General features: G+C 45.3%; 2 protein-coding genes across 3 annotated transcripts in view; both read left to right on the top strand.

The window, feature by feature from the left end:
- The window catches only part of spire2 (spire-type actin nucleation factor 2), a 26,277-nt gene extending 26,011 nt beyond the window's left edge, over nucleotides 1-266 (top strand). The window contains exon 16 of the mRNA XM_068603374.1: nucleotides 1-266. This exon is cut by the window's left edge and continues 1,029 nt beyond it. The gene's annotated coding sequence lies outside the window, so the exon portion shown is untranslated.
- Nucleotides 267-3,601: 3,335 nt separating this feature from the next.
- sntb2 (syntrophin, beta 2) overlaps nucleotides 3,602-25,000 on the top strand; it is a 28,318-nt gene continuing 6,919 nt past the window's right edge. For both annotated transcript variants that reach the window (XM_068603270.1, XM_068603269.1), the window contains exons 1-3: nucleotides 3,602-4,647; nucleotides 19,313-19,532; nucleotides 20,935-21,145. In XM_068603270.1, the coding sequence (XP_068459371.1) occupies nucleotides 3,912-4,647; nucleotides 19,313-19,532; nucleotides 20,935-21,145 (1,167 nt within the window). In that variant the 5' untranslated portion in view covers nucleotides 3,602-3,911. The remainder of the gene's footprint in view (nucleotides 4,648-19,312; nucleotides 19,533-20,934; nucleotides 21,146-25,000) is intronic.

The raw sequence follows: 25,000 nt of genomic DNA, 5'->3' as shown, positions 1-25,000 counted from the left end.
GTTGGATCAATAAGGGACGCTGCAGAACGAGGCCTCTTTGTGTTTCTGGATGTGCTCGTGAAGCCCAGGTGCAGCTGGACCAGGTGCGACACTGTGAATGTATCGAGGCGGCGCCTTTTCATTTATGTTTCTGTTGAGCCGACTCAGCATGGCGATGCCGACGTGAAGAGAGATGAAACTCTTTCCCCGTGGACGCTTGCAATCTGTTCTGGTTTGGTAAACACTAAGTAAACCTTAACTGCAATAAAATCGAATGACAAACACGACTAGTGCTGCGTCTGACTTTCACTGCTGGAATTAAGACAATCCATTGCCTCAATTGTTTTAAGTTGATTAACTCAAAAGTCAAAATTTTCCAGAATTTGAACACGGAGGAACTTAGGACCCAGGGGAATGTAGGTGAAAAAAGACTGGACTTTATCATTCTTATCATGTAATTACTTATTTCATTAAGTTGTACTTAAGTTATGTTTTTAAGTTATGCTTACTTACACACAAAATAGTTGCATTTAATCAGAGATTATGAGTAAAAATGACTCAAATAGAAAGAACATGTTACACCAACTTAACATAATTAAGTTAGTGGAACATTTTCTAAAACTTTGAGTAGACGCTGCGTCATCTATTTAATTACTTTGGACGTTGGGGTTTACAGTGTGAGACCTGTTTCCAGATGTTCTGTCGCTCCTGAACCTCTTCACAACACCTGGACACAACGTCTTTGAGCTTGACATGGACTTGGACTCGAGGATGATCTGATTAGATGTCGGTCGCTGACCTCACAAATCACATTTTTGTCCATAACCAATAAGAGTGAAGTTCACAGGAGCTGATGGGAGATGACATTTGAGAGAGACGTTGACAGGAGCTGCAGCTTGACGTGTTGGAGGCAAAAGAGAAGCATTGAATCTGCACAAAACCACTTTTAATCCCTGAACAAAAATGTTTAATTCTCCAATAATCTGAAGAACAACTATGATGGACTACGGGGGGAACGAAGCGGGGATGCTGTATTGACGGCAGTAAAGCAGGTACTTCTAGTAGTACTTCTATAGTACTTCTATAATCACTGTTGTTTACATGCAACTGGACCTGGAAATGAAACCCCATCATGTGTTTGATGCCCTTCCTGTCAAGGTCATGTCAAAGGCCCTTAGACCCCGCCCCCCACAGCGGCCTTCCACCATCAGCTCTCATGTGAGACCTCGGGGCCACCAGGTGTGCTGTGTTTCACAGGTAGAGGGGTCACGACCTGATGATCCTGGTTTCACTTGGTTGAGTGACACATCTGTCCTGCCGCCATCCTGCTGTGCTTCAGCTTGTGAGCTTGTGAGTCATTTCTGCATTTTGATATTCTACCTGTACAGGTGTGTCCATGCTTTCCACCCAGCAGGAACATCTGCAGCTCTGTAATCAAGGAAGACGACGTCAACCTCCTGAATGAAGCTTTGAGTGGTCAACTCTTTCTGTGTGGAGGTTCAGAGGTCTTTAACCTGTAATGAAGATTTAACGTTTAAGTTTTGTTTAAATTTTATTTACCTGTCCAGTAAACAAACAAGTTATGTTTTCCTTTACTCAGATCATGAGTCATCTTGTTTATAGAAGGTAGACACAGGACAAAGAATTACAATACAACTACAAAGAGACACACCATGACTACAAAGAGACAAATAACTACAAAGAGACACTACAAAGAGACAAATAACTACAAAGAGACACTACAAAGAGACAAATAACTACAAAGAGACACTACAAAGAGACAAATAACTACAAAGAGACACTACAAAGAGACAAATAACTACAAAGAGACAATACAGAGAGACAAATAACTACAAAGAGACAATAAAAAGAAACATAACTACAAAGAGACAATAAAAAGAAACAAATAACTACAAAGAGACAATAAAAAGAAACAAATAACTACAAAGAGACACTACAAAGAAACATAACTACAAAGAGACAAATAACTACAAAGAGACAATAAAAAGAAACAAATAACTACAAAGAGACAATAAAAAGAAACATAACTACAACGACACACACTTGACTACAAAAAGAAACCAGGTGATCCTCTGCATTCGGCTTCGTTCCGTGTAGAGAATTTATTTTAAATGCAAGAACTTTCCCATTCATGAATAGTCATAAAGCACCGTGTGACGTCATCTGGATGTGAAGTCACAGGAGAGACGTAAAGCTGTTGTTCTCTTGAGATCAAGAGCAAAAAGACACTTTGAGATCATGAATGCGTTGTGGACGTTTTGCTCGTCACGTGTCACGTGTGTGATCTGAAGGGAAAGCGAAAGTGTGATCGGAGGTGACACACGTGTCACGAGCTGTTGTCTCCGGTTGTTCCGCAATAGTTTGGTTTGACAGGATGGAAAGAAGACGTTTTGATGTGGACACAGAAGGAATGAACAGGTACAACTTGACAGTTTGCATTGAACTCAGCAACACGCAACATTACAGGATATGAATACAGGCCGCGGTGTGTCCATTAATAGAGGCAACAACACCGTGAACTTAAGTCGGCTTTGTCCCAGTGCTGGATCCATAATGCGTCGATGGAGGCCCCGCCCCCCCATCATGAATAAATAATCTACAGGTGACGCGTCTATTGGCCGTCTGCGGCTGTCATCCGGCTCTGCGTTCACTCTGCAGAGACAGCGTGAAGTTACACTGGATAAATTACAGCGAGACGGGAAGTTAGGTGATTACACTTTCAAAATAAAAGCGCAAACTGTCACGCATTCAAATAGTTTTCCTCATTAACGTTTAATGTGCACGTTAAAGGAAGATGTCATAGGAAACAGTGTTGTTTTCTTCATGCACGTTTTCATATCGGACTATTTTGCCTTTTTTTCTACTTTGTCTATTTATGTCAATACATTTCCCATTAATTCACCAAAACGTGTAGTAAAGTAAATGTCCTGTAAGTAATATATTATGGTTGATTTGTGGATACACATATTATTATTTTTACGCTACTCACCTGTAGTGTATTGCACATGTATGACCTTTTACAATTAATATATTTAATATTCTTTCCACATTTTCTATGAGCAGAAATCTCCACTTCAGTCTCTTCACTCACTTCACTCTTATATCCACCAAACGTCTCACGTTCACTCCTCTTTTATTCTGAAGGTTTTTACTGAATGTGTGTTCAGATATCAAGGTTAGTTTAAGATGTAATAACTGTATGTGTTATGTGTGTGTGTGTGTGTGTGTGTGTGTGTGTGTGTGTGTGTGTGTGTGTGTGTGTGTGTGTGTGTGTATAGAATTGTATTAATACGATGTCCTTATTATGTCAAAGTGTTGGAATACATGTTACATATTTAACTACAAAGTAGTAAAGCATGATATCTTTCTTTGCATTGTACCATGAGGGGATGTTTGCTGAAGTTGATTGGCGGCCCGACCCAAAAGAAATCCACCAGCCGGCACTGAATATCACTCATTTATTTAATATTGCTGTTGAGAGCATGTTCTCATTCAACCTTCAATGTACTCAAACTACTGCACACAATGTTTCACCCCGAAACAGATTCCGCGGTCTTTCATTTTATTTTGAAAGTTTTCTAGCGGATGTTCCGTTGTTTGGTTGTCGCTAACTTCCCCAGTGGAAGTCGGGCAGCTTTAGGGCTTGAACTCGACAACAAGCCGTCCCGGGCTGGCCTCGTCTCAGACAGTTGTTCTTTTCCTTTCCTCTCCCTCGGTTCTCTCGCGGGGTCGTGCTGCTCGTCCCTCCGCCTGCCGTCGCGGTGGGAGTGGGGGCGGGAGTGGGAGTGTCGACGCGGGCCAGCGGAGCCGAGTCGCTGCTTGTGCGCACTCCGAAAAAAAAAAGAGGAAAAAGTTGATGATGACTTTAGTGTGAACGCGGCCCGCCTCGCAGCAGGCTAACCCGTCTAGGAATGGCAGTTTGGACCAGAGCGGACAAGAACGGGCAACTGGACCTTCTGCTCCGGGACCGCTGGATCCGAGTGGCCGCCGAGCTCACCCGGGAAACGTTGACTCTAACGGCCGAAGCGGAGGCGGCGGGACAGGGGGGAAATCACTGGGACTACAACAACTCGTCCGCGGGCCCGCGAAATGGCATGTCGAACGGAAACGACCCGGGAGCGAGTCCCGGGAACCCCGGCCGGGGTCCGAGCTCGGGTCCGGACCAACCGCAGAACCAGAACCACAACCAGGGCGGGAGAGGACGCAGCGGCAGCCCGGGGCGCGGGGGTGTCAGTCGGGGTCAGCACGACGGAAACTACGGTCCGAACAGCCCCGGAAAGTACCCGAATAACGGCACAAACTCTGAATTTGGAAGCCCCGGATCCAGCTACGGCAGCCCCGGGTCCAGCTTCGGGTCGAGACAAGGCGACGTGCCCGTCAGCCTGGACGGCTCCTCGGAAGCGGTGCGGAAAGTCCGGGTTGTCAAACAGGAGTCCGGCGGGCTGGGGATCAGCATCAAAGGCGGGCGCGAGAACCGGATGCCCATCCTCATCTCCAAGATCTTCCCGGGGCTCGCGGCCGACCAGAGCCGGGCTCTCCGGGTGGGCGACGCGATCCTGTCGGTGAACGGGAACGACCTGCGGGAGGCGACGCACGACCTGGCGGTCCAGGCGCTGAAGAAGGCGGGGAAAGAAGTGACGCTGGAGGGTAAGTGGGCCCACGCGAGAGCGAGGACTTGCGAGAGGCCGAGATCAGGCTGCCGCGGTCCGGCTGCACACCTCTGTGCGTTACCCCGTTACAGAGCTGGCTTTGACCTTTAATATAGGCAAGTTTTACTTTTAATATATACAAGTCTAACGTATCAGTCTGACTCAGACTTAATCAAAAAAAAGTAAAAATATTTAAAAAATATTCTAAAAAAGTTATAATGACTTTGTAATTTATATGTATGTATGTATGTATGTAAGTATATATATATATATATATATATATATATATATATATATATATATATATATATATATATATATATATACACACACACACACACACACACACACACACACACACACACACACACACTAGACTAGTTGCTTTGCCCCCATAACTATGTGTAAACGTATATTAAATACAATATTTTCTGCAATACTAAAATGAGGCGAGTGCATTCGTTGGGTCCATTTAAAGATGCTCGCTGCCGTCGTGAAGCTCTGTGAACTTCCTCCAGACTTTAACTTCCTGCACACAGAACGAGTGTTGCTGCAGCAGCGTCCATCCAGCATGAAGCTCAGGCCTGCTGACCTGTGAGCAGCAGCAGAAAGCCTTTCATTAGTGCAGACAGGAACCAGAGTCCTGGTCTGAGTCCGGGGTTAGATCCGCTCTCCTGCCGGCCAGATAAGAGGTCACTGTGCAGGAGACACTCAGAGAGAGGATGGAGCTCCATCTGCCTGTTGCTCGCCTCAGAACACAACATACAACCAGAGTACTACAAACCAGAAGTGTGTTGAGTACTACAGTGTACTCTTGTCCATGACGGTTAGTTGAGGCCCATGTGGCCATGAGTGTGTCCTCATGCATTAGATGCTCACATGAGGTGTATGTCGGCGTGGCAGCATGTCTGCTCGCTGTCAGATTTAAGAAGTGATATCTGGATTAAATCCACTAGACATTTTAGGCTGGAATTAACATTTAAAAAAGTTTCTCTCATGTGCATTTCAAAGGTTTGTTGTGCAATACGACTGCAAACAGAATATAATGAAACCGCTGTGGTCTTTTGTAAATGATCTACTTAATGGCCTTAGAGCAGCGGGGGCCAAACTAAGGCGGGGGGGCCACCGGTGGGCCGTGTGGCGACTTCAAATGGCTCGCTGGGATCTTTAGTTTCATTTTAAAGATAAAGTATGATATGATATGAGCATCTTTCTATTGAACTTCAGGGTTCTTACTCCACTCACATTGATTACTGTCGGGGAAAAGCTTCGATCCGTAACGAGGAAGTTTGTTCCTCAATTTGTGAAGAAGTGTAACGTGAGAACATCTGTCCCACACTGAAACACAGAATGTTCTTTTGCAGTACGACCGGTTGAAAACTACGTTTAACCCTGTGGATCCTGATCTTTTTCAAATTATTGCAGCTCATAAGCTGCACTTGCACAACAATAACTGTTATAATTTGCTCTGAGAGGTAGAATACTTTACTGTCATCATCAAAAGGCTTTAAAGTGTGCAGCGCTTTCGATGAGAGGACCGTGATGTACGGAGTGGAGGTGGATCAGGACGAGTCCTTCATTACGAGACCTCACAGAGCTCCATGGACAGGAGTCTGGATCCTAAACATCCTGATATGGAAAAGTTCCCTCTTCAGGAAAGTGGTGAAAAGAGTGACTTGGAGGGAGAGTGCTCTTTGGAGAGGGGGGGGAGGTTTTGGAAACTTCAGGGCAGGAACCGCTAAATGCAGCGGTTAATGGCTCGGAAACGAACGCTGGGTGAATACTGACGAGCAGGAATTGTGGGGACGAATCAATGTGCGGCACATTTCCCCCCTGGGGTCCACACCGGGCCTGTTCCTGCTGGAACAAACCGAGGGAAAAGGTCCTGGAAGGTTTCATCCTCCAGCGCGCAGAGAGGATGAAATGGTGTCAAGCGATCCGTTCGACAGAAATAACAGAACATCTGCTGTTACAGCTTTTTATTATCTTCACCAGCTGGTGGACGGAGGTCTCTGGACACGCAGACGCCGACACATCACGTGTGGACGGGTCATTTGTCCTCTTGCACAAACGTTTGCAGTGAGACGCTTCAGAAGAATGTGTCGGCTGCCTGTCACTGTTTGTCCGTTCGAGGCGAGCGGCTCTGTTTGTGGACCGGCTCGGCCTCCCGTCTGCCTCCCACGGCCCCGAGAGGGAAGCAGAACCAGGCCGGAGTCCTTCCAGCCCGCCGCGCCGTGCACACAACACATACCCCCCCTGCAAATTCTCACAATTAGCTGAGGTGCCCCACATTCCTGACCTCCGCTTGCATGTGCATATTGAGGGCAAAGGTCAACAGCGGCGGCGGCTTGGATGGTTTCATGCTCGCAGGCCTTCAGGGAGCTTCCCTGCTGGTTGAGAGAGGACAGGGAGACGGGACGGACCACGTCACCACCAGCTCGTAGATTATTAAACTTCTAGGTAGTTTCATTCATATCTGAGACGCCAGTCAATCGATCCAGTTTTTTATTTACACAAAACCTTTTGAAGCCGTGAAATGCATCAAAGTGCTTCACAGATGATTGACAGGACGCACACAGAGGGAGGAGGAAGAGACTAATACACACCAAATAAATACTAATAAATAAAATACAACACTGAAGTAAACGCTGGGCAAAAGATTAGAGCCAAATCTGATAAATACATTCAGTCATTTTGTTCTGTTTTTAAATGATTAAAAGAAAATAAACATTTGGTCCCATCTGACTCGTAATTATAGAAAATCACTCGTTTTGATGATGGATTGTTTTATTTTATCTTGCCATAGATGTATGTTGGCTTTTCATCTGGAGGCTGTGATTTAAGGCAGAATATATCAATAATGCATCAATATGGAGATAAATGATGGGATATGTTGGATATTGTAATATGACTTGAAGGCTGAGTTACAGTGAAGTCATGTGACTTCACCCGACGGTCCTAACTGTTCTGTTTGACTCACTTCATATCTTTATATCCACATTACTGGTGATTTTATTTTCCTCATCTCATTGTGACCACCTGCGATATCCATATTGAGGTATTTGGTAAAAAAAGATGATTATATTTGATTTTCTGGCTCTCGTTAGAATCCATCTTTGTTTTCCCGTGAGAGGAGATGAATGTGAGTTCTTCTGCTCCATCAACACGCGACCCGACCGACTGGTTCATCCTCCCCGCCGGCTGGACGTCCCACATGTCCCAGTGATCAGTGGGAGCTCGTGTCTCTTCAGGCCGAGCCGCCGCTCGCTGGAAGCCTTTGTGTTGCGATGGAGGACTGAAACACAGCAGCTATTGAGGAGAACGGGGACAGCCGGGGCGAGAGGTGCATCTCTTTTGTTGAGCGGCGCTCAGCGTGTCGCTGGCGGGCCGCGACCCGACCAAGAGGCCCACGAGGGGCCAGAGGGACCAGAGGGGCCGGAGGGGCCTGAGGGGCCTGAGGGGCCGGAGGGGCCAGAGGGACCAGAGGGGCCGGAGGGGCCTGAGGGGCCGGAGGGGCCGGAGGGGCCTGAGGGGCCGGAGGGGCCGGAGGGGCCGGAGGGGCCGGAGGGGCCGGAGGGGCCGGAGGGACCGGAGGGGCCGGAGGGCCTGGAGGGGCTGGAGGGGCCAGAGGGGCCTGAGGGGCCGGAGGGGCCTGAGGGGCCTGAGGGGCTGGAGGAGCCGGAGGGGCCGGAGGGGCCGGAGAGGCCGGAGGGGCCGGAGGGACTGGAGGGGCCTGAGGGGCCGGAGGGGCCGGAGAGGCCGGAGGGGCCAGAGGGGCCGGAGGGGCTGGAGGGGCCTGAAATGAGCCACGCCAGTTTGTCAGCAATATTTTCCCAAATCATTTTTGCCACTTCAACAAATTATACCAAAAAAAAGGTCAAGTATCTGGGATGCAGTATCTTATCATAACCATATCGTTTCATAACCATATCGTTTCATAACCATATCTTTTATAATTCATATCGTTTCATAACCATATTTTTTCATAATTCATATGTTTTCATAATATCGTTTCATAATTCATATCTTTTCATAACCATATCTTTTCATAATTCATATCTTTTCATAATTCATATCTTTTCATAATTCATATCTTTTCATAATTCATATCTTTTCATAACCATATCTTTTCATAACCATATCTTTTCATAATTCATATCTTTTCATAACCATATCTTCTCATAACCATATCGTTTCATAACCATATCTTTTCATAACCATATCTTCTCATAACCATATCTTTTCATAATTCATATCTTTTCATAACCATATCTTTTCATAACCATATCTGTTCATAACCATATCTTTTCATAACCCATACGTTTCTTGCTTTCCAGACTCCACTCAGCTCATGACAGTCCATCACTAAATGTCCTCAGCTGATTGATGTCTTTGTTAGTTGCCATCAGCGATGACCTCATAGCCGACAGGGTTTCTGTTCAAGGCTCCTGGTCCACAATCAGCTGTGTGTTTATATTAATATACTAAACATCTTCATTCATGTGAGACGGGTTCTTGCTCCGTGGAGTCAGCTGGAAACGTTTTAATGTCTGAAGACGGCAACAGAAATACTTCTTTCAAATATGCAAACTGTAAATGATCTCAAACCTCAGTCATGAAGAACAAAACAAGGCCGCTCGTCATCCTTTGTGGTTATTTCATCCAAGCAGTTCATTATTTTTAGCATCGGCCTCGAGAGCCTCAATGCATTCTGGGGCAGTCGAGTCTGTCCAATCAGCTTAGTTCTCATATCTGCAGTGGCCAAACGCTAGAGGTACAACTTCCAGAGGTACAACTTCCAGAGGTACAACTTCCAGAGGTACAATGTCTAGAGGTACAAGTCCTAGAGGTAAAACATCCAGAGGTACAACTTCCAGAGGTACAACTTCCAGAGGTACAATGTCTAGAGGTACAAGTCCTAGAGTTACAACTTCCAGAGTTACAACTTCTAAAGGTACAAGTCCTAGAGGTAAAACATCCAGAGGTACAACTTCCAGAGGTACAATGTCTAGAGGTACAACTTCTAGAGTTACAACTTCTAGAGTTACAACTTCTGGGTCCTAAAAAGACTCCTCCCATGTCCTCACATTGAGAAAGTCTTTAATTTAGCAGATTTATTTTTTTGCAATTACAATTGTGCCAATGCAGAAACTTAAATAAGCTTTATTATATATAATAAAGTAAATATAATATATTTGCTTTATTATAAGTCAATACCAATCCTTTATGGTAAACAGCCATGCAGGGTTTGTGTGTGTCGACAACACCGAGGCTAAACAACCTCAGCTAAAGGAGATTTCTTTTAATTTATTGATAAAGACACAACTTTAAATGTTTGCTGATGTTCTTCTGTTAGAAATAAAACATCCAGAATACTTTCCATAGTGTTGAACCCGGCTTCATCCAAAGATCACATTTATGTTCTGGAAATGTGTGAAAAGTTGCACATATGTAATAAAATAGTGCATATTTTGTATATTTCAATGTACAAAGACAAGTCATAATGTAAATGATCCGTTGGAAACGTCCGTGAGAAGTGATCGGTTGGTTAGTTTGTGAGCTGAGGAGAGTTTAGTTTAGTGTTTATTTACTGCTGCGGCGTCGTGTCCTGATGCTGTGAGCAGCTGTGCTGTCGCTAAGCTAACGGCTAACTGGCTCAGAAGGAGTGAAACATCTGGTCAGAGCAGATTCCACTTGGCCCGGCGCCCTTCTGAACCTAAACGCTGCATTTGAACCGTTACGTAACGTTACGAGAGCTTCTAGAAGAGCTGCAGGAGCTCTGCAGGGTCGCATAATACTTTATTACATATTTCATAAGATGCATATGACAAAGAGTTTGGAGACTCAACAGACAAGGCAAGACACCATTGAGTCATTGTACGAGTTAGTGAGTATATCAGTCAACAATAAATGTATCAAACTATTAATCAATAATCAAAATAACCCTAATTTACAGCCATAAAAAAGGAGAATAAACGGTGTAACAGCCTGCGCTGTGTTGTCTCTCTGGAGCAGCTGCTCAGCATCCTGGCAGCTGGAAGCTCTCCTCCGTCTCCTGAGTGTAAAACCTGACGGTCCACATGAAGGATCATCGAGCAGCTCAGATGTTTTAACTTACTGCTCAAAATACAACATGTCGGCCTGGTGATGAATGAATAAAATCAAGTGCAAGATGACAAAATAGAAAACACCAAATGCAGGCTAGCAAGAGTGCCTGCTAACGGCTAGCGTAAGCTAACTACCGTTAGCGTCCCTTTTGCCGAGTTTTGTCAAGGAATCTGCTACTAAAGCGTATAAATTACGACCTCTGGGATCGTGACCTCTGGATTGTGACCTCTCTATTGTGACCTCTGGGATCCTGACCTCTCTATTGTGACCTCTGGATCATGACCTCTGGGATCGTAACCTCTGGATTGTGACCTCTCTATCGTGACCTCTGGGATCGTGACCTCTGGGATTGTGACCTCTGGATCGTGACCTCTGGATCCTGACCTCTGGGTCGTGACCTCTGGATCCTGACCTCTGGGTCGTGACCTCTGGATCCTGACCTCTGGGATCCTGACCTCTGGATCGTATCCTTGTGGTGCAGCCGCTCCATCAGAGCTCCTCCTCCCCAGGAGGACATGTGTAATCTTTAACAGCCACTACAGTACAGAACGATGATTGTGATTATTATTTTGTCCATAATCTGCTTTATCCTCTGGAAGTTGACACACATATTTAAATACTGGTGCAGTGCATGAGAGAAGGGATTCTGTGCTGTCATGGTGTTGCAGGTGAACACGTTCCTGTTCACGCGTCAGCAGCGTGACGTCCCACAGGGTTTCCCTCTGGCCAGGTGAGCGCAGGGAGCAGGTGTGACAGAGATGTCCATCACAGAGCGCTGCAGGAAGTTAGACTCACACTGGTTCAATGACAGACAGACAGATTGCTCTATTGGATTTGGGATTATTGCAGAAAATAAGCTCTGTGGCAAATAAATGTTTATCAGACTTATACATTTTGTTACACACAATAATCTCCACAATTCAACGCTACTTTTCAGATTTTTGAAGCGTGAATGCAATCTGAAGAATTAAGAGCGAGTTAGTCTTTAAACGAGCGGCGCGGTCACATGACTTCACGCCGCCGGCACGAAGCTGAAGGAGGACGAGAGTCCAGGTGAAGACGTCTGGTTGTCTCACGCGACAGAAAAGCGTTAAAATGACGTATTTACTGTTCATGTGAACCACAGACTTCACCTTATCAAACCAGAAGCACATTGACTCTGAGAAGTGCGAACAGGAAGTGCAAAAAGGCCGTGCAGGATTCAGGACTCGTCGGGTCAGCGATGGCCTTCAGAAGCTCTTGAGCTGTTATCCATCTGGACTGAGGAGCGCCGGCCAATCAGGTTTGCAGCATTTGTCTGAATCTGAGCAGCAAGTTCAGCCCTAAACACCTCAAGACCTTCTACCTCCTGCTGCTCCCATCAGCTGTGACATCATCACTGAGCGCCAGCAGCAGCTCCATCAGCAGCCAATCACAGCACGGCTCCACCACGGTGACCTGATGAGGCTTTGCTTTGGATCAGAGCCGTTCCTGTGCTTCTCTTCTCTTTTTACAAGTTCTTCTTTCATGAAGAAGCTTCTTCTCTAACTGATCAGCCTCCTTCTGAGGTTTAATCTGAACCTTCCTGCTCTCATCGGTTTGCACCTCGTTGTAAACCTTCTGTATTCAGACTGTGACAAACACACGCCTTCCTCCTCCTCCTCCTCCTCTTCACCTCGGTGTTCTTGTTATGAGGTTTTTATTTACCATGGACAGAATTCATCTCCATCTTTACATCTCCTTCCTTGGTCTCCTGGGCCTTCTGGTGTCTGAGAGCTTTCCTTCTTTTTAGGAATGCACCAAACTGTGGACTTGGTCCATCCTGATGTTTCTGCCTGGTGGCTTTGTGTCTTTGCTCATCCTGTTAGCGTCACCTTCACCTGCATTGACACCTCTTCAGTCCTCCTGCTGAGAGCCTCCTGGACCTGCTACCAACCACTAATGCAGCATGTTGAACCATCTCCAGACCTTTTAATCTGCTTAATCTGTCATGAAATAACAGGAGTCTTCTCTCTGGAGTCTTCTTCTCTCTGGAGTCTTCTTCTCTTCTTCTGAGTCCTAGAGTCTTCTTCTCTCTAGAGTCTCAGTCTTCTCTCTGGAGTCTTCTTCTCTCTGGAGTCTTCTCTCTGGAGTCTTCTTCTCTCTGGAGTCTTCTCTCTGGAGTCTTCTTCTCTCTGGAGTCTTCTTCTCTCTGGAGTCCTCTCTCTAGAGTCTTCTCTGAGGAGTCTTCTTCTCTCTGGAGTCCTCTCTGAGGAGTCTTCTTCTCTCTAGAGTCCTCTCTGAGGAGTCTTCTTCTCTCTGGAGTCTTCTCTCTGGAGTCTTCTTCTCTCTGGAGTCTTCTTCTCTCTGGAGTCCTCTCTCTAGAGTCTTCTCTGAGGAGTCTTCTTCTCTCTGGAGTCCTCTCTGAGGAGTCTTCTCATCACAACATTGTCAAATGACTTTTCAGCCTGTGTCAATGTGTCCAGATGGTTGTAATTCCTCGGCGGTGAATGTGATAGTTTAGTTATGTCCATTGAATTAAAGCTGAACTTGTAGCACATGGACCGCATCCTTCAGCTGTGTGAAGTTGTGTGAAGAGGAACAGAAGAGAGATTGTGTCACGGTCTGAATACCGTACACATGTGATGTGTAGCGTTAGCTTCTGTCGCTAGCTTTCTAAGTATTGCATCGTCTAATCCAGAGGAATGAACAGAACAACCTTTAAACATGTTCATGATGCTGCGGGAAATGTGTCTGCACATGTGGAGACCAGAGGAGCATGCACACACACACACACACACACACACACACACACACACACACACACACACACACACACACACACACACACACACACACTGACACATTGTTCTCATTAGGTTTCTGGCACAAAGGGACGTGGAGTGAGGGGGCGAAGAGAGGGAGTAAGAAAGAAAGTAAGAAAGAGAGAAGGAGGGAGCGGATGAGGAAGGAAAGGACAGAGGGAAGGCTTGATGAAAGGAAAGGAAGAGGACGGAGGACGAGAAACGAGGGAATAGAGACAGCTGAAGAGACGGACGCCCGCAGATGGAGAGAAGAGGGATGGAAGAGAATAAAGGAGAGAGAGAGAGAGAGAGAGAGAGAGAGAGAGACAGAGAGAGAGAGAGAGACAGAGAGAGAGAGAGAGAGAGAGAGAGAGAGAGAGAGAGAGAGAGAGAGAGAGAGAGAGAGAGAGAGAGAGAGAGAGAGCAGGCCAAACCACAGGGGAATTTCTGGGCAGTTTTGGGGGGAAAATACCGAAGCCGGGGTCTGACTGCCTCACTCGCTGCTCTGCAAGCTATTATTCTGTTATTCTGGCCTGTGTGTGTGTGTGTGTGTGTGTGTGTGTGTGTGTGTGTGTGTGTGTGTGTGTGGGGAAAGTAGAGTGCGAGGCGGTTAGTTTGGTGGACAGCTTTTGGCCACAAGCAGCTATGTGTGGAGTCAGACTCTTCTGCTTATTATCTTCTCTTTTAGTTTTTCCTCTTCTGTCCATCCTCCTGTTTTCCTATCGGGTTGCTTCTGTGTCTAATTATTATTCTATTATCAAGCAGAAAAGGTTTGAGAGGTGAACTTTCCAAACTGTAATAATAATAATAATAATAATAATAATAAAAGCTGTAATTGGAGACAGAGAAAGTTCCACTAAAGGTTTTCTGTGAGCCTCGAGGAGGAGAGATGCTCCTGGACGGTTTATTGAAGCCACAGCGTGACGACACCCTGATGATGCATCAGGACACGCTAATGACACGCTAATGACACGCTAACATAGACTCTGTATGGACATACAAATAAGTTTGAATCTTTTCAAACATGTTTTTATAATGCTTTTCTTTCTTCATACATTTTTGATCAATAGTTTGTGTCAAAGTGACTTTTGGCAACTTGGATTCACAAACTAAAAACATTATTTTGCCAGTAAAATAAAGTAGTGATTGAAATGTATTGATGAGGTGGGACGTGTCTCTATTGGCCGATACCTCTCACATGAACACATGAACACATGAACACAGGAACCTCTGTCTACTTTTGGGTTTGCATGAATACGTTTTATTCACATATTTACTTGTAATCATTTCACCCTCAAAGCTGCTGTTTGTGTTTTTCTCTCCGTCTCATCCTGATGAAGACACAGACGACCTCATGGGATGTCGGCATGTCAGGGGAATCTCCTCTTCACACATTGGTGTAGACGCATACGCAGTGGCAGAAGTGTGTGAGACCACACACACACACACAACACACACACACACACACACACACACACACACGGCCGTCCTCTGTGTGCAGACCTAATTAGAAGCAGAAGTGGAGCTAACAGAACTAATGAGTTCATTGCAGGAAGAGAAGCAAACGGACAGCAGGAAGCACTGAGTCTGTCTCTGGTGTTTGATCTGAGAGGAGACTCCTCATCTCTCTGAGAAGAGACTCCTCATCTCTCTGAGAGGAGACTCCTCATCTCTCTGAGAGGAGACTCCTCATCTCTCTGAGAGGAGACTCCTCATCTCTCTGAGAGGAGACTCCTCATCTCTCTGAGAGGAGACTTACACCTTCACATGGATGTTTCTGAGGCTCGATGCAGCCGAAGAGTCCAAACTGGAGGCGGCAGCAGTGATGGATAACCTGTGGTGTGTGTGTGTGTGTGTGTGTGTGTGTGTGTGTGTGTGTGTGTGTGTGTGTGTGTGTGTGTGTGTGTGTGTGTGTGTGAGCATCTCAGCTGTTCAGGGAGGCCACATCCCGTGACCAGAGGTCTGGTTCCTGCGGCTCCATCAGAGACGCTCTCGTCTCTTTCTCTGGGCCGAACAAACCGTTGAACAGCAGCAGATGTGCAGCGGCTCGCTCTGCCAACGCGTTACACAACGCAGCATTCACACGTTCACAAGCTGCACGGCAGCAGAGCGCTCTCAGAGAGCTCCAGGAGGTTCATCTGACGGCAGCAATCTGAGACCTTGTTGTACAGACGATGTGGAAATGACAGAGAGAGACACGGAGGAAAGGACGGACAGTTTGTGAGCAGCTGGTCAGAGACGCTCCAACACAACGATTTCCTTTCTGACACGAGAACCATCAGGACGCCGGTTATGATATACGAGTCAACATTCCCTCTTTCATATGTTTGATACTGCTGTGAAAACCTCTCCAACAACTACTACATTTACAAACCTGCATTCGACATAAGATGTGAACACATCATATCAGCGTTACATTTACCTTCAGCTGGTGCTTCTTTTTCCCAAAGGAGCTTGAACACATCCTCATGGAACCCCATCAACGCTAGCTGGTTAGCTGTTAGCTTGTTAGCTCTGTTATTTAGCCGAGCAGCACTGCGCCGGCTGCTAACGCTAACTAGCTCTCCTTTTGCTAATCTGTGTGCGGCTGTGTTGTTCACAATGTGGTGTGATGATCCAGTGCACGATGTGTAGCACTGACTGTGCTGATGAAGGAAGACGTGTGGTTCCTGTGTAGCCTGAAGGAGCTGTACTTCTATACGTACTTGCTAGTACTGATGCTCATGTACTTGCTCATTCTGATGCTGCTATCAGGATTTAAACGACTATTGCCTCATCCACACTTCCTTCTTCTTCAACTTTTGTTTATTGGAGGGACTTGAAGTCCATTGTTAGGGTTTACAGATGCTGAGAGCTTCTCTTCATGTGAAGCTGGTCAGGAGGATGATCTGCTGTCTCTCCTCCGCAGACAGAACCTCCATGGTTGTGAAACTCTGCCGCTTCTGGGAAGTGGCTTGTTCCCACATCCTCTTTCCCCGCGCCGCTGATGAGAAGTTGTTCTGTAAAACATTACCTCGTGCGCTCACGCGGCTTGTCGTCTCTCTGGAGGTGAAGTCACCAGTGATGGTTGGCGCTGAGGTCCGGTAGATATCTGCTCACAGACGTGTGCGTTGGCTCTAACTCAGACTTTCCAGACGTGGCTTCCAGCGCCGAGCGAGAGCTTTTAGTATTTATTTACACAGAGAGTGTGTGGCTTGGCCTCTTCAGATCGGGCTGATTTAGCAGACACAGATCAGCGTTTCATTGAAGTCATTTAAGGTTCTCTCTCCTGGAGAACACGTCTGCACCTTGTTCTGTTATCAACACGATGAAAGCTGTGGAACCAACGATGTCTCAGACCTCTTCTCCCTGTTTGAGTCGTCATAGGAACCCCAAATTAATGCCAATACTTGTGTTTATTGTTTGTATTTGTTCAGCAAAGTCTTGGGAAAAAAATGTATATCTGCAAAAAAAAAATCACTTTTAAAAGATATGTTGATGGTAACTATGAACATCCAGCATGATATGAGCCAGATTCCCTAAAAAGCCTCCTGGAGCGTCAATAAGACCTTTATGGAAAGATTAGGACCTAAAGAACCAGAACCTGCAACAACAATCACAATAAAACAAAGTCTTGTCCTGTTAGGAAGGAGCTTCAGTCAAGAAACTGTGTCGTTCTGTTCAGAACTGCAAAAAAATTACACATTTTATGCCAAAAGATTGTCTGTTTGGGGCATGCTGGGACTTCAAATGGGAGCGGGGGGATTTTCGCGCACAGTTTCCAAAATGTTAACAAACTAAAGTGCCGTATGTTATTCATATTATAATATTATACGTTGGCGTTTGCTATCATCTCGTGTGATCTTCAGTCCCTGTAGACCTCTATCAGTGTGGCGTTAAAGGACATGTGGAGCTGCAGAGCATCGGTCCGCTCAGAGGGCGGAAAATATCTGAGCCGAACATCCGATTATTATCCTCTCCCATACGACCCTCACACATAAACATGGGCTTTGGGGAATGCTCTCTCTCGCTAACCGCGTACGTCTGCAGAAATGATCCAGACCGCGGCGGCGTGGCGGCGTGGCCTCGTGGCGCTGCGGGCCGCTGAACCGGGCCTTCGGTTCCTTGGCAGCCGGCCTTTAACTCTTGAGTCACACACGGCGTCATGTTCTACGCCCAAAGCGTGCAGGGACTCGTGCAGCGTCTCTGTTTGCTCAGCTCATTTTAGACACTTCATCTTTCTGCAGCTTTCGTTTACACACACACACACACACACACACACACACACACACACACACACACACACACACACACACACACACACACACACACACACACACACACACACACACACACACACACTCTCACACACACACACACACACACACACACACACACGGCAAACCTAACATCCCGCTCGACATTCAGGAGCGACCTCTCCTCTTTAAGAGTTGGGTTCTCTTCCTCGCGTTCTCTCTGCATGAAGGTCACAGGGGGCGGGGCTGCATGAAGGTCACAGGGGGCGGGGCTGCATAAAGGTCACAGGGGGCGGGGCAGCATGGAGGTCACAGGGGGCGGGGCTGCATGGAGGTCACAGGGGGCGGGGCTGCATGAAGGTCACAGGGGGCGGGGCTGCATGAGGGTCTCAGGGGGCGGGGCTGCATGAAGGTCACAGGGGGCGGGGCAGCATGAAGGTCACACGGGGCGGGGCTGCATAAAGGTCACAGGGGGCGGGGCAGCATGGAGGTCACAGGGGGCGGGGCTGCGTGAAGGTCACAGGGGGCGGGGCTGCGTAAAGGTCACAGGGGGCGGGGCTGCATAAAGGTCACAGGGGGCGGGGCTGCATGAAGGTCACACGGGGCGGGGCTGCATGAAGGTCACAGGGGGCGGGGCTGCATGAAGGTCACAGGGGGCGGGGCTGCATGGAGGTCACAGGGGGCGGGGCTGCATAAAGGTCACAGGGGGCGGGGCTGCATAAAGGTCACAGGGGGCGGGGCTGCGGGGAAGTGAACCCATCGCCGAGCTCACGGCCGAGTCCTCTGTATCCGTGAGAGAGGACCTTTGAGGAGCTGCTGGAATCTGCAGCTTCCTGTGTTTTTAAAGCTCCCTCTCTGGGCCCCAAAGAGTGTTTAAAAGCAGATTACGTACAGTTTACTTCACAGAACCTCCCGAGTGTTTCCTCACGGTTTGGTTTTCCGGGCCGCTCCGTCCGTCCTGAGTGACGGGTGTTATTGGGCGGATTCCCACCGACGGTCCGAACTATCAACACGGCGTTTCCTTCTGGGCCGTGTGGATGTTTAACAGCTGTTCTGAAGAGCGACGGCACCTCGCCGTGTTTATTCTGCCTCGCTGAGGCGCCTCCTGGAGCTCTCACCCGGTTCAGGGTCACCCAGAGGAGACGCTCCGGGTGGACGACGGGACGTAGAGCATTTAGGATTTATACTCGATAGGAGAGTCACTGGATGCTGCTTTGAAACGCGCTCATTTTTATGCAGCTTTGCACATCATACTGGCCAATTTAAGAGGAACAATGTTCTCCAGATCATCCTCTGGATGTGTTTACGACTCTTACTCATTCTGAAACAGACTGGAATCACCTCACCTTGAAAAACACCACGAACAGAATCGTCCTTAGTGAACTGAACTAAGAAGTTAAATCAGAGATCATTGTGTCCCTGCAGAGAAGAACACTACTTTCCTCAGTCAGATCATCTCGTTCTGGCCCCGGAGCTCCGGCTCCGTGTCCATGTCCTCCTGTCATGCACCACCCGGTGGCCTGAAGCCTCTCCATCCTCGTGTGTGTGTCCTCCACAGTGAAGTACATCCGCGAGGTTTCTCCGCTCTTCAAGAAGCCGTCCCTGGTGGCCGACCTGCCGTGGGACGGCGTGCGGCCGCAGTCGCCCAGCTACAGCGGCAGCGAGGACTCCGGCTCGCCCAAACACTGCAGCTCCTCGTCCTCCAGGGACCGCAAGGTCATGAGCCTGAAGATGTGCTTCATCAGCAGGAACCTCACCATGCCCGATCTGGAGAACAGGTACCAGGTGATCAGTGTGGAGGAGCAGCTGTGTGTGTGTGTGTGTGTGTGTGTGTGTGTGTGTGTGGGGGTGTGTGTGTGTGTGTGTGTCTGTGTGGGTGTGTGTGTGTGTGTGTGTGGGTGTGTGTGTGTGTGTGTGTGTGTGTGTGTCTGTCCCGTGTGTGTGTGTGTGTGTGTGTCTGTCCTGTGTGTGTCCTATGTGTGTGTCTGTCCTGTGTGTGTGTGTCTGTCCCGTGTGTGTGTGTGTGTGTCTGTCCTGTGTGTGTGTGTGTGTGTGTGTGTGTCTGTCCCGTGTGTGTGTGTGTGTGTGTCTGTCCTGTGTGTGTCCTATGTGTGTGTCTGTCCTGTGTGTGTGTGTGTGTGTGTGTGTGTGTGTGTGTGTCTGTCCTGTGTGTGTGTCCTGTGTGTGTCCTATGTGTGTGTCTGTCCTGTGTGTGTGTGTGTGTGTGTGTGTGTGTGTGTGTCTGTCCTGTGTGTGTGTGTCCTGTGTGTGTGTGTATGTGTGTGTCCCATGTGTGTGTGTGTGTGTGTGTGTGTGTGTGTCTGTCCTGTGTGTGTGTGTGTGTGTGTCCTGTGTGTGTGTGTGTGTGTCCTGTGTGTGTGTGTGTGTGTCCTGTGTGTGTGTGTGTCTGTCCTGTGTGTGTGTGTGTGTGTGTGTGTGTCTGTCCTGTGTCTGTCCTGTGTCTGTCCTGTGTGTGTGTGTGTGTGTGTGTGTCTGTCCTGTGTGTGTGTCCTGTGTGTGTGTGTGTTGTTAATATAGATCAAACATTCCTGGAGATGTTTTTCATGTTCATGTCTAGTGAAGTTCAGATCATGTTAGTGAGGTCAGTACAACACAGCTATGCAGCTGTATTGTGTCTAGAAATGTTCTGTTCTCAAGGAACTTTGGTCACACGCCTGCACTCCTCAACACACACACACACACACACACACACACACACACCTGTCTATCAGTGTGTAGAGAAGCAGACTGGACGCTGCTCGTCTCTTCCTGTGAGAAGAGGTGAGAACACAGGATTCTCCTCCTGACGGTTTAGAGCTAATTCAATGTGACTTTGCTGATGACATGATGAGGGAAACCGTGTGTTAAGGAGCTGAACGTCCGGCTCTTTGGTGTGTTGTCTTAGACGCTCAGCCTGCCTTTCATACTGCAGCGCTCGTTACTTCACCTGTGATCCAGGAAATAAATTCTGAAAAAGAGAAGTTGTGGAAGTGAATTCTTCTGGAGGCGACACCAGGCTTACAATAATTTGTCACGCTAACAGTGTGTGTGTGTGTGTCCCGTGTGTGTGTGTGTGCGTGTCCCGTGTGTGTGTGTGTGTGTCTGTCCCGTGTGTGTGTGTGTGTGTGTCCCGTGTGTGTGTGTGTGTGTGCGTGTCCTTCTCATCCCTCCTCCCCTCAGGCTGCTGGAGCTGCTCTCCCCTGACGGGCAGCACACGGTGGTCCTGCGCTGTAAGGACGGCCCCTCGGCTAACTCCTGGTTCACGGCCGTGCACACCAACATCGCCGCTCTGCTGCCGCACACGCTGGCTCACATCAACGCATACCTGGGGGCGGCGCCTTCGGCCGGGGCGCACCCCCACCTCAAGCACGTGGGCTGGCTGGCCGAACAGGTAGACGCATCCGTCATGAATTCATAATCACTGTATTGATCCACGAGGCATCCTGCTTCAAACGGCTGGTGGCTGCTGACTTCCTGTCAGCTGATCGTTCACATACAGGAAGTAAGCTGAGACACATTTGGATCGTTTACTGTCTGTACAGGGGATGGAGGGAGGGATGAAGGGATGGAGGGATGAAGGGATGAACGGATGAATGAACGGATGGATGGATAGATAAATAGAGAGAGAGAGAGAGAGAGAGAGAGAGAGAGAGATACTTTATTAATCCCCAAGAGGTAATTTGTTGTCAGAGTAGCACCAACACTTTACATCAAATGGAATGAACTAAAAACACTAAATAATAAAATATAAGAACAGGGATGAAAGATATCTACAAAATTATATATATATATATATATATATATATATATATATATATATATATATATATATATATATATATAAAAATATACATACGCAATAAAATACAAATAACTGCAGTGTGTATTAAGAAAATAAAATTAAATCTAAACAGCAAAATGTGTAAAATATGTAAACTCTATATATAGAGTTTACATATATATATATATACATATATATATATATATATATATATATATATATATATATGTATATCTATATATATATATATATGTATATATATATATATACATATATATATATATGTATATCTATATATCTATATATATATATATATATATATATACATATATATATATATATACATATATATATATATATACATATATACATATATATATATATATACATATATATATATATATGTATATATATATATATACATATATATATATATGTATATCTATATATATATATATATGTATATATATATATATACATATATATATATATGTATATCTATATATCTATATATATATATATATATATATATATACATATATATATATATATACATATATATATATATATACATATATACATATATATATATATATACATATATATATATATATATATATACATATATACATATATATATATATATATACATATATATATATATATACATATATATATATATATATATATATATATATATATATATATATATATATATATATACATATATATATATATATATATATATATCAGCTGCTTCGGGTTGTGTTTTTGTGTTTTTGACATGTTTTACAGTAAAGTAGAGAAGAAAAGCTGAATTCTGGTGTATTGGAGTTAAAACATGTTATTAAACCATAACAAGGAGAACCTTTGGCTCAGATAAATACACTGTGAGTCTATCACAGCTCAAGCTGTGATAACAGCTCAAGCTGTGATAGACTCACAGTGTAGTGCTGCTATAGTGCTGCTGTGCCATGTGGAGTCATTCTCAGGTCAGAGTTGAAACACGGTTCCTTTCAAAGGAAACGGTGTCAGTGGTGTTTCTGTTGCTGCAGTAACTCAAATCACTGCTCACAGGAAGAGCTTGTTTTCTTGAATTATCCGTCAGCCTGAATTAAAACATGTCCACTGAAAGTCAACCGAGGTCCCTCTGATTATGATCTGTTCACTGTGAATATGATCTTTTTACTCTGATTATGATCTGTCCACAGTGACTATGATCTGTTCACAGTGACTATGATCTGTCCACAGTGACTATGATCTGTTCACAGTGACTATGATCTGTCCACAGTGACTATGATCTGTTCACAGTGACTATGATCTGTCCACAGTGACTATGATCTGTCCACATTGACTATGATCTGTCCACAGTGACTATGATCTGTCCACAGTGACTATGATCCTCTCTGAAGGCTCCTTCAGGGCCTTGTTGAATGCATGGATGTCTGCTGTGTTTATCTTGACCGGGCCCACACAGGAAACACGATGCAAGCTTCTGTTGCATTGCACCATTTCCTGTGGAGCCCACCTCCTCACCACGGCTCTCACACACACACACACACACACACACACACACACACACACACACACACACACACACACACACACACACACACGCTGGTTATGATGTCCTTGCTTTTCTTACTGTAACTGCATCACTCAGACGAACACACACCGCCCTGTTTCACCACAATGCTGTCAAGACTCAGGTCAGACTGTCAGGATGAACTCCTCCTCTGTACCTGTACCTTTAAACTACATTACTGTACCTTTAAACTACATCACTGTACCTTTAAACTACACCACTGCACCTTTAAACTACACCACTGTACCTTTAAACTACACCACTGTACCTTTAAACTACACCACTGTACCTTTAAACTACACCACTGTACCTTTAAACTACATCACTGTACCTTTAAACTACATCACTGTACCTTTAAACTACACCACTGTACCTTTAAACTACACCACTGTACCTTTAAACTACACCACTGTACCTGTACCTTTAAACTACATCACTGTACCTTTAAACTACACCACTGTACCTGTACCTTTAAACTACATCACTGTACCTTTAAACTACATCACTGTACCTTTAAACTACATCACTGTACCTTTAAACTACATCACTGTACCTTTAAACTGCATCACTGTACCTTTAAACTACACCACTGTACCTTTAAACTACATCACTGTACCTGTACCTTTAAACTACATCACTGTACCTTTAAACTACATCACTGTACCTTTAAACTACATCTCTGTACCTTTAAACTACATCTCTGTACCTTTAAACTACATAACTGTACCTTTAAACTACATCACTGTACCTTTAAACTACATCACTGTACCTGTACCTTTAAACTACATCACTGTACCTTTAAACTACATCACTGTACCTTTAAACTACATCTCTGTACCTTTAAACTACATCTCTGTACCTTTAAACTACATAACTGTACCTTTAAACTACATCACTGTACCTTTAAACTACATCACTGTACCTTTAAACTACATCACTGCACCTTTAAACTACATCTCTGTACCTTTAAACTACATCTCTGTACCTGTACCTTTAAACTACATCACTGTACCTTTAAACTACATCACTGTACCTTTAAACTACATCACTGTACCTTTAAACTACATCACTGTACCTGTACCTTTAAACTACATCACTGTACCTTTAAACTACATAACTGTACCTTTAAACTACATCACTGTACCTTTAAACTACATCACTGTACCTTTAAACTACACCACTGTACCTTTAAACTACATCACTGTACCTGTACCTTTAAACTACATCACTGTACCTTTAAACTACATCACTGTACCTTTAAACTACATCTCTGTACCTGTCCCTCGTTATATTACATCACATTAAACTACTGTACCTTTAAACTACATCTCTGTACCTTTAAACTACATCTCTGTACCTTTAAACTACATCACTGTACCTTTAAACTACATCACTGTACCTTTAAACTACATCACTGTACCTTTAAACTACATCTCTGTACCTTTAAACTACATCACTGTACCTTTAAACTACATCACTGTACCTTTAAACTACATCTCTGTACCTGTCCCTCGTTATATTACATCACATTAAACTACTGTACCTTTAAACTACATCTCTGTACCTTTAAACTACATCACTGTACCTTTAAACTACATCACTGTACCTGTCCCTCGTTATATTACATCACATTAAACTACTGTACCTTTAAACTACATCTCTGTACCTTTAAACTACATCACTGTACCTTTAAACTACATCACTGTACCTTTAAACTACATCTCTGTACCTGTCCCTCGTTATATTACATCACATTAAACTACTGTACCTTTAAACTACATCTCTGTACCTTTAAACTACATCTCTGTACCTTTAAACTACATCACTGTACCTTTAAACTACATCACTGTACCTTTAAACTACATCACTGTACCTTTAAA

Source organism: Clinocottus analis, unplaced genomic scaffold (genome assembly GCF_023055335.1).
Source record: "Clinocottus analis isolate CAN_PGR_092001 unplaced genomic scaffold, fCliAna1.0.p SCAF_6, whole genome shotgun sequence".
In the NCBI taxonomy this organism is placed as follows: Eukaryota; Metazoa; Chordata; class Actinopteri; order Perciformes; family Cottidae; genus Clinocottus; species Clinocottus analis.
The sequence above is the reverse complement of the archived record's forward strand: the minus strand, read 5'-3'. Positions and strand labels throughout refer to the sequence as shown.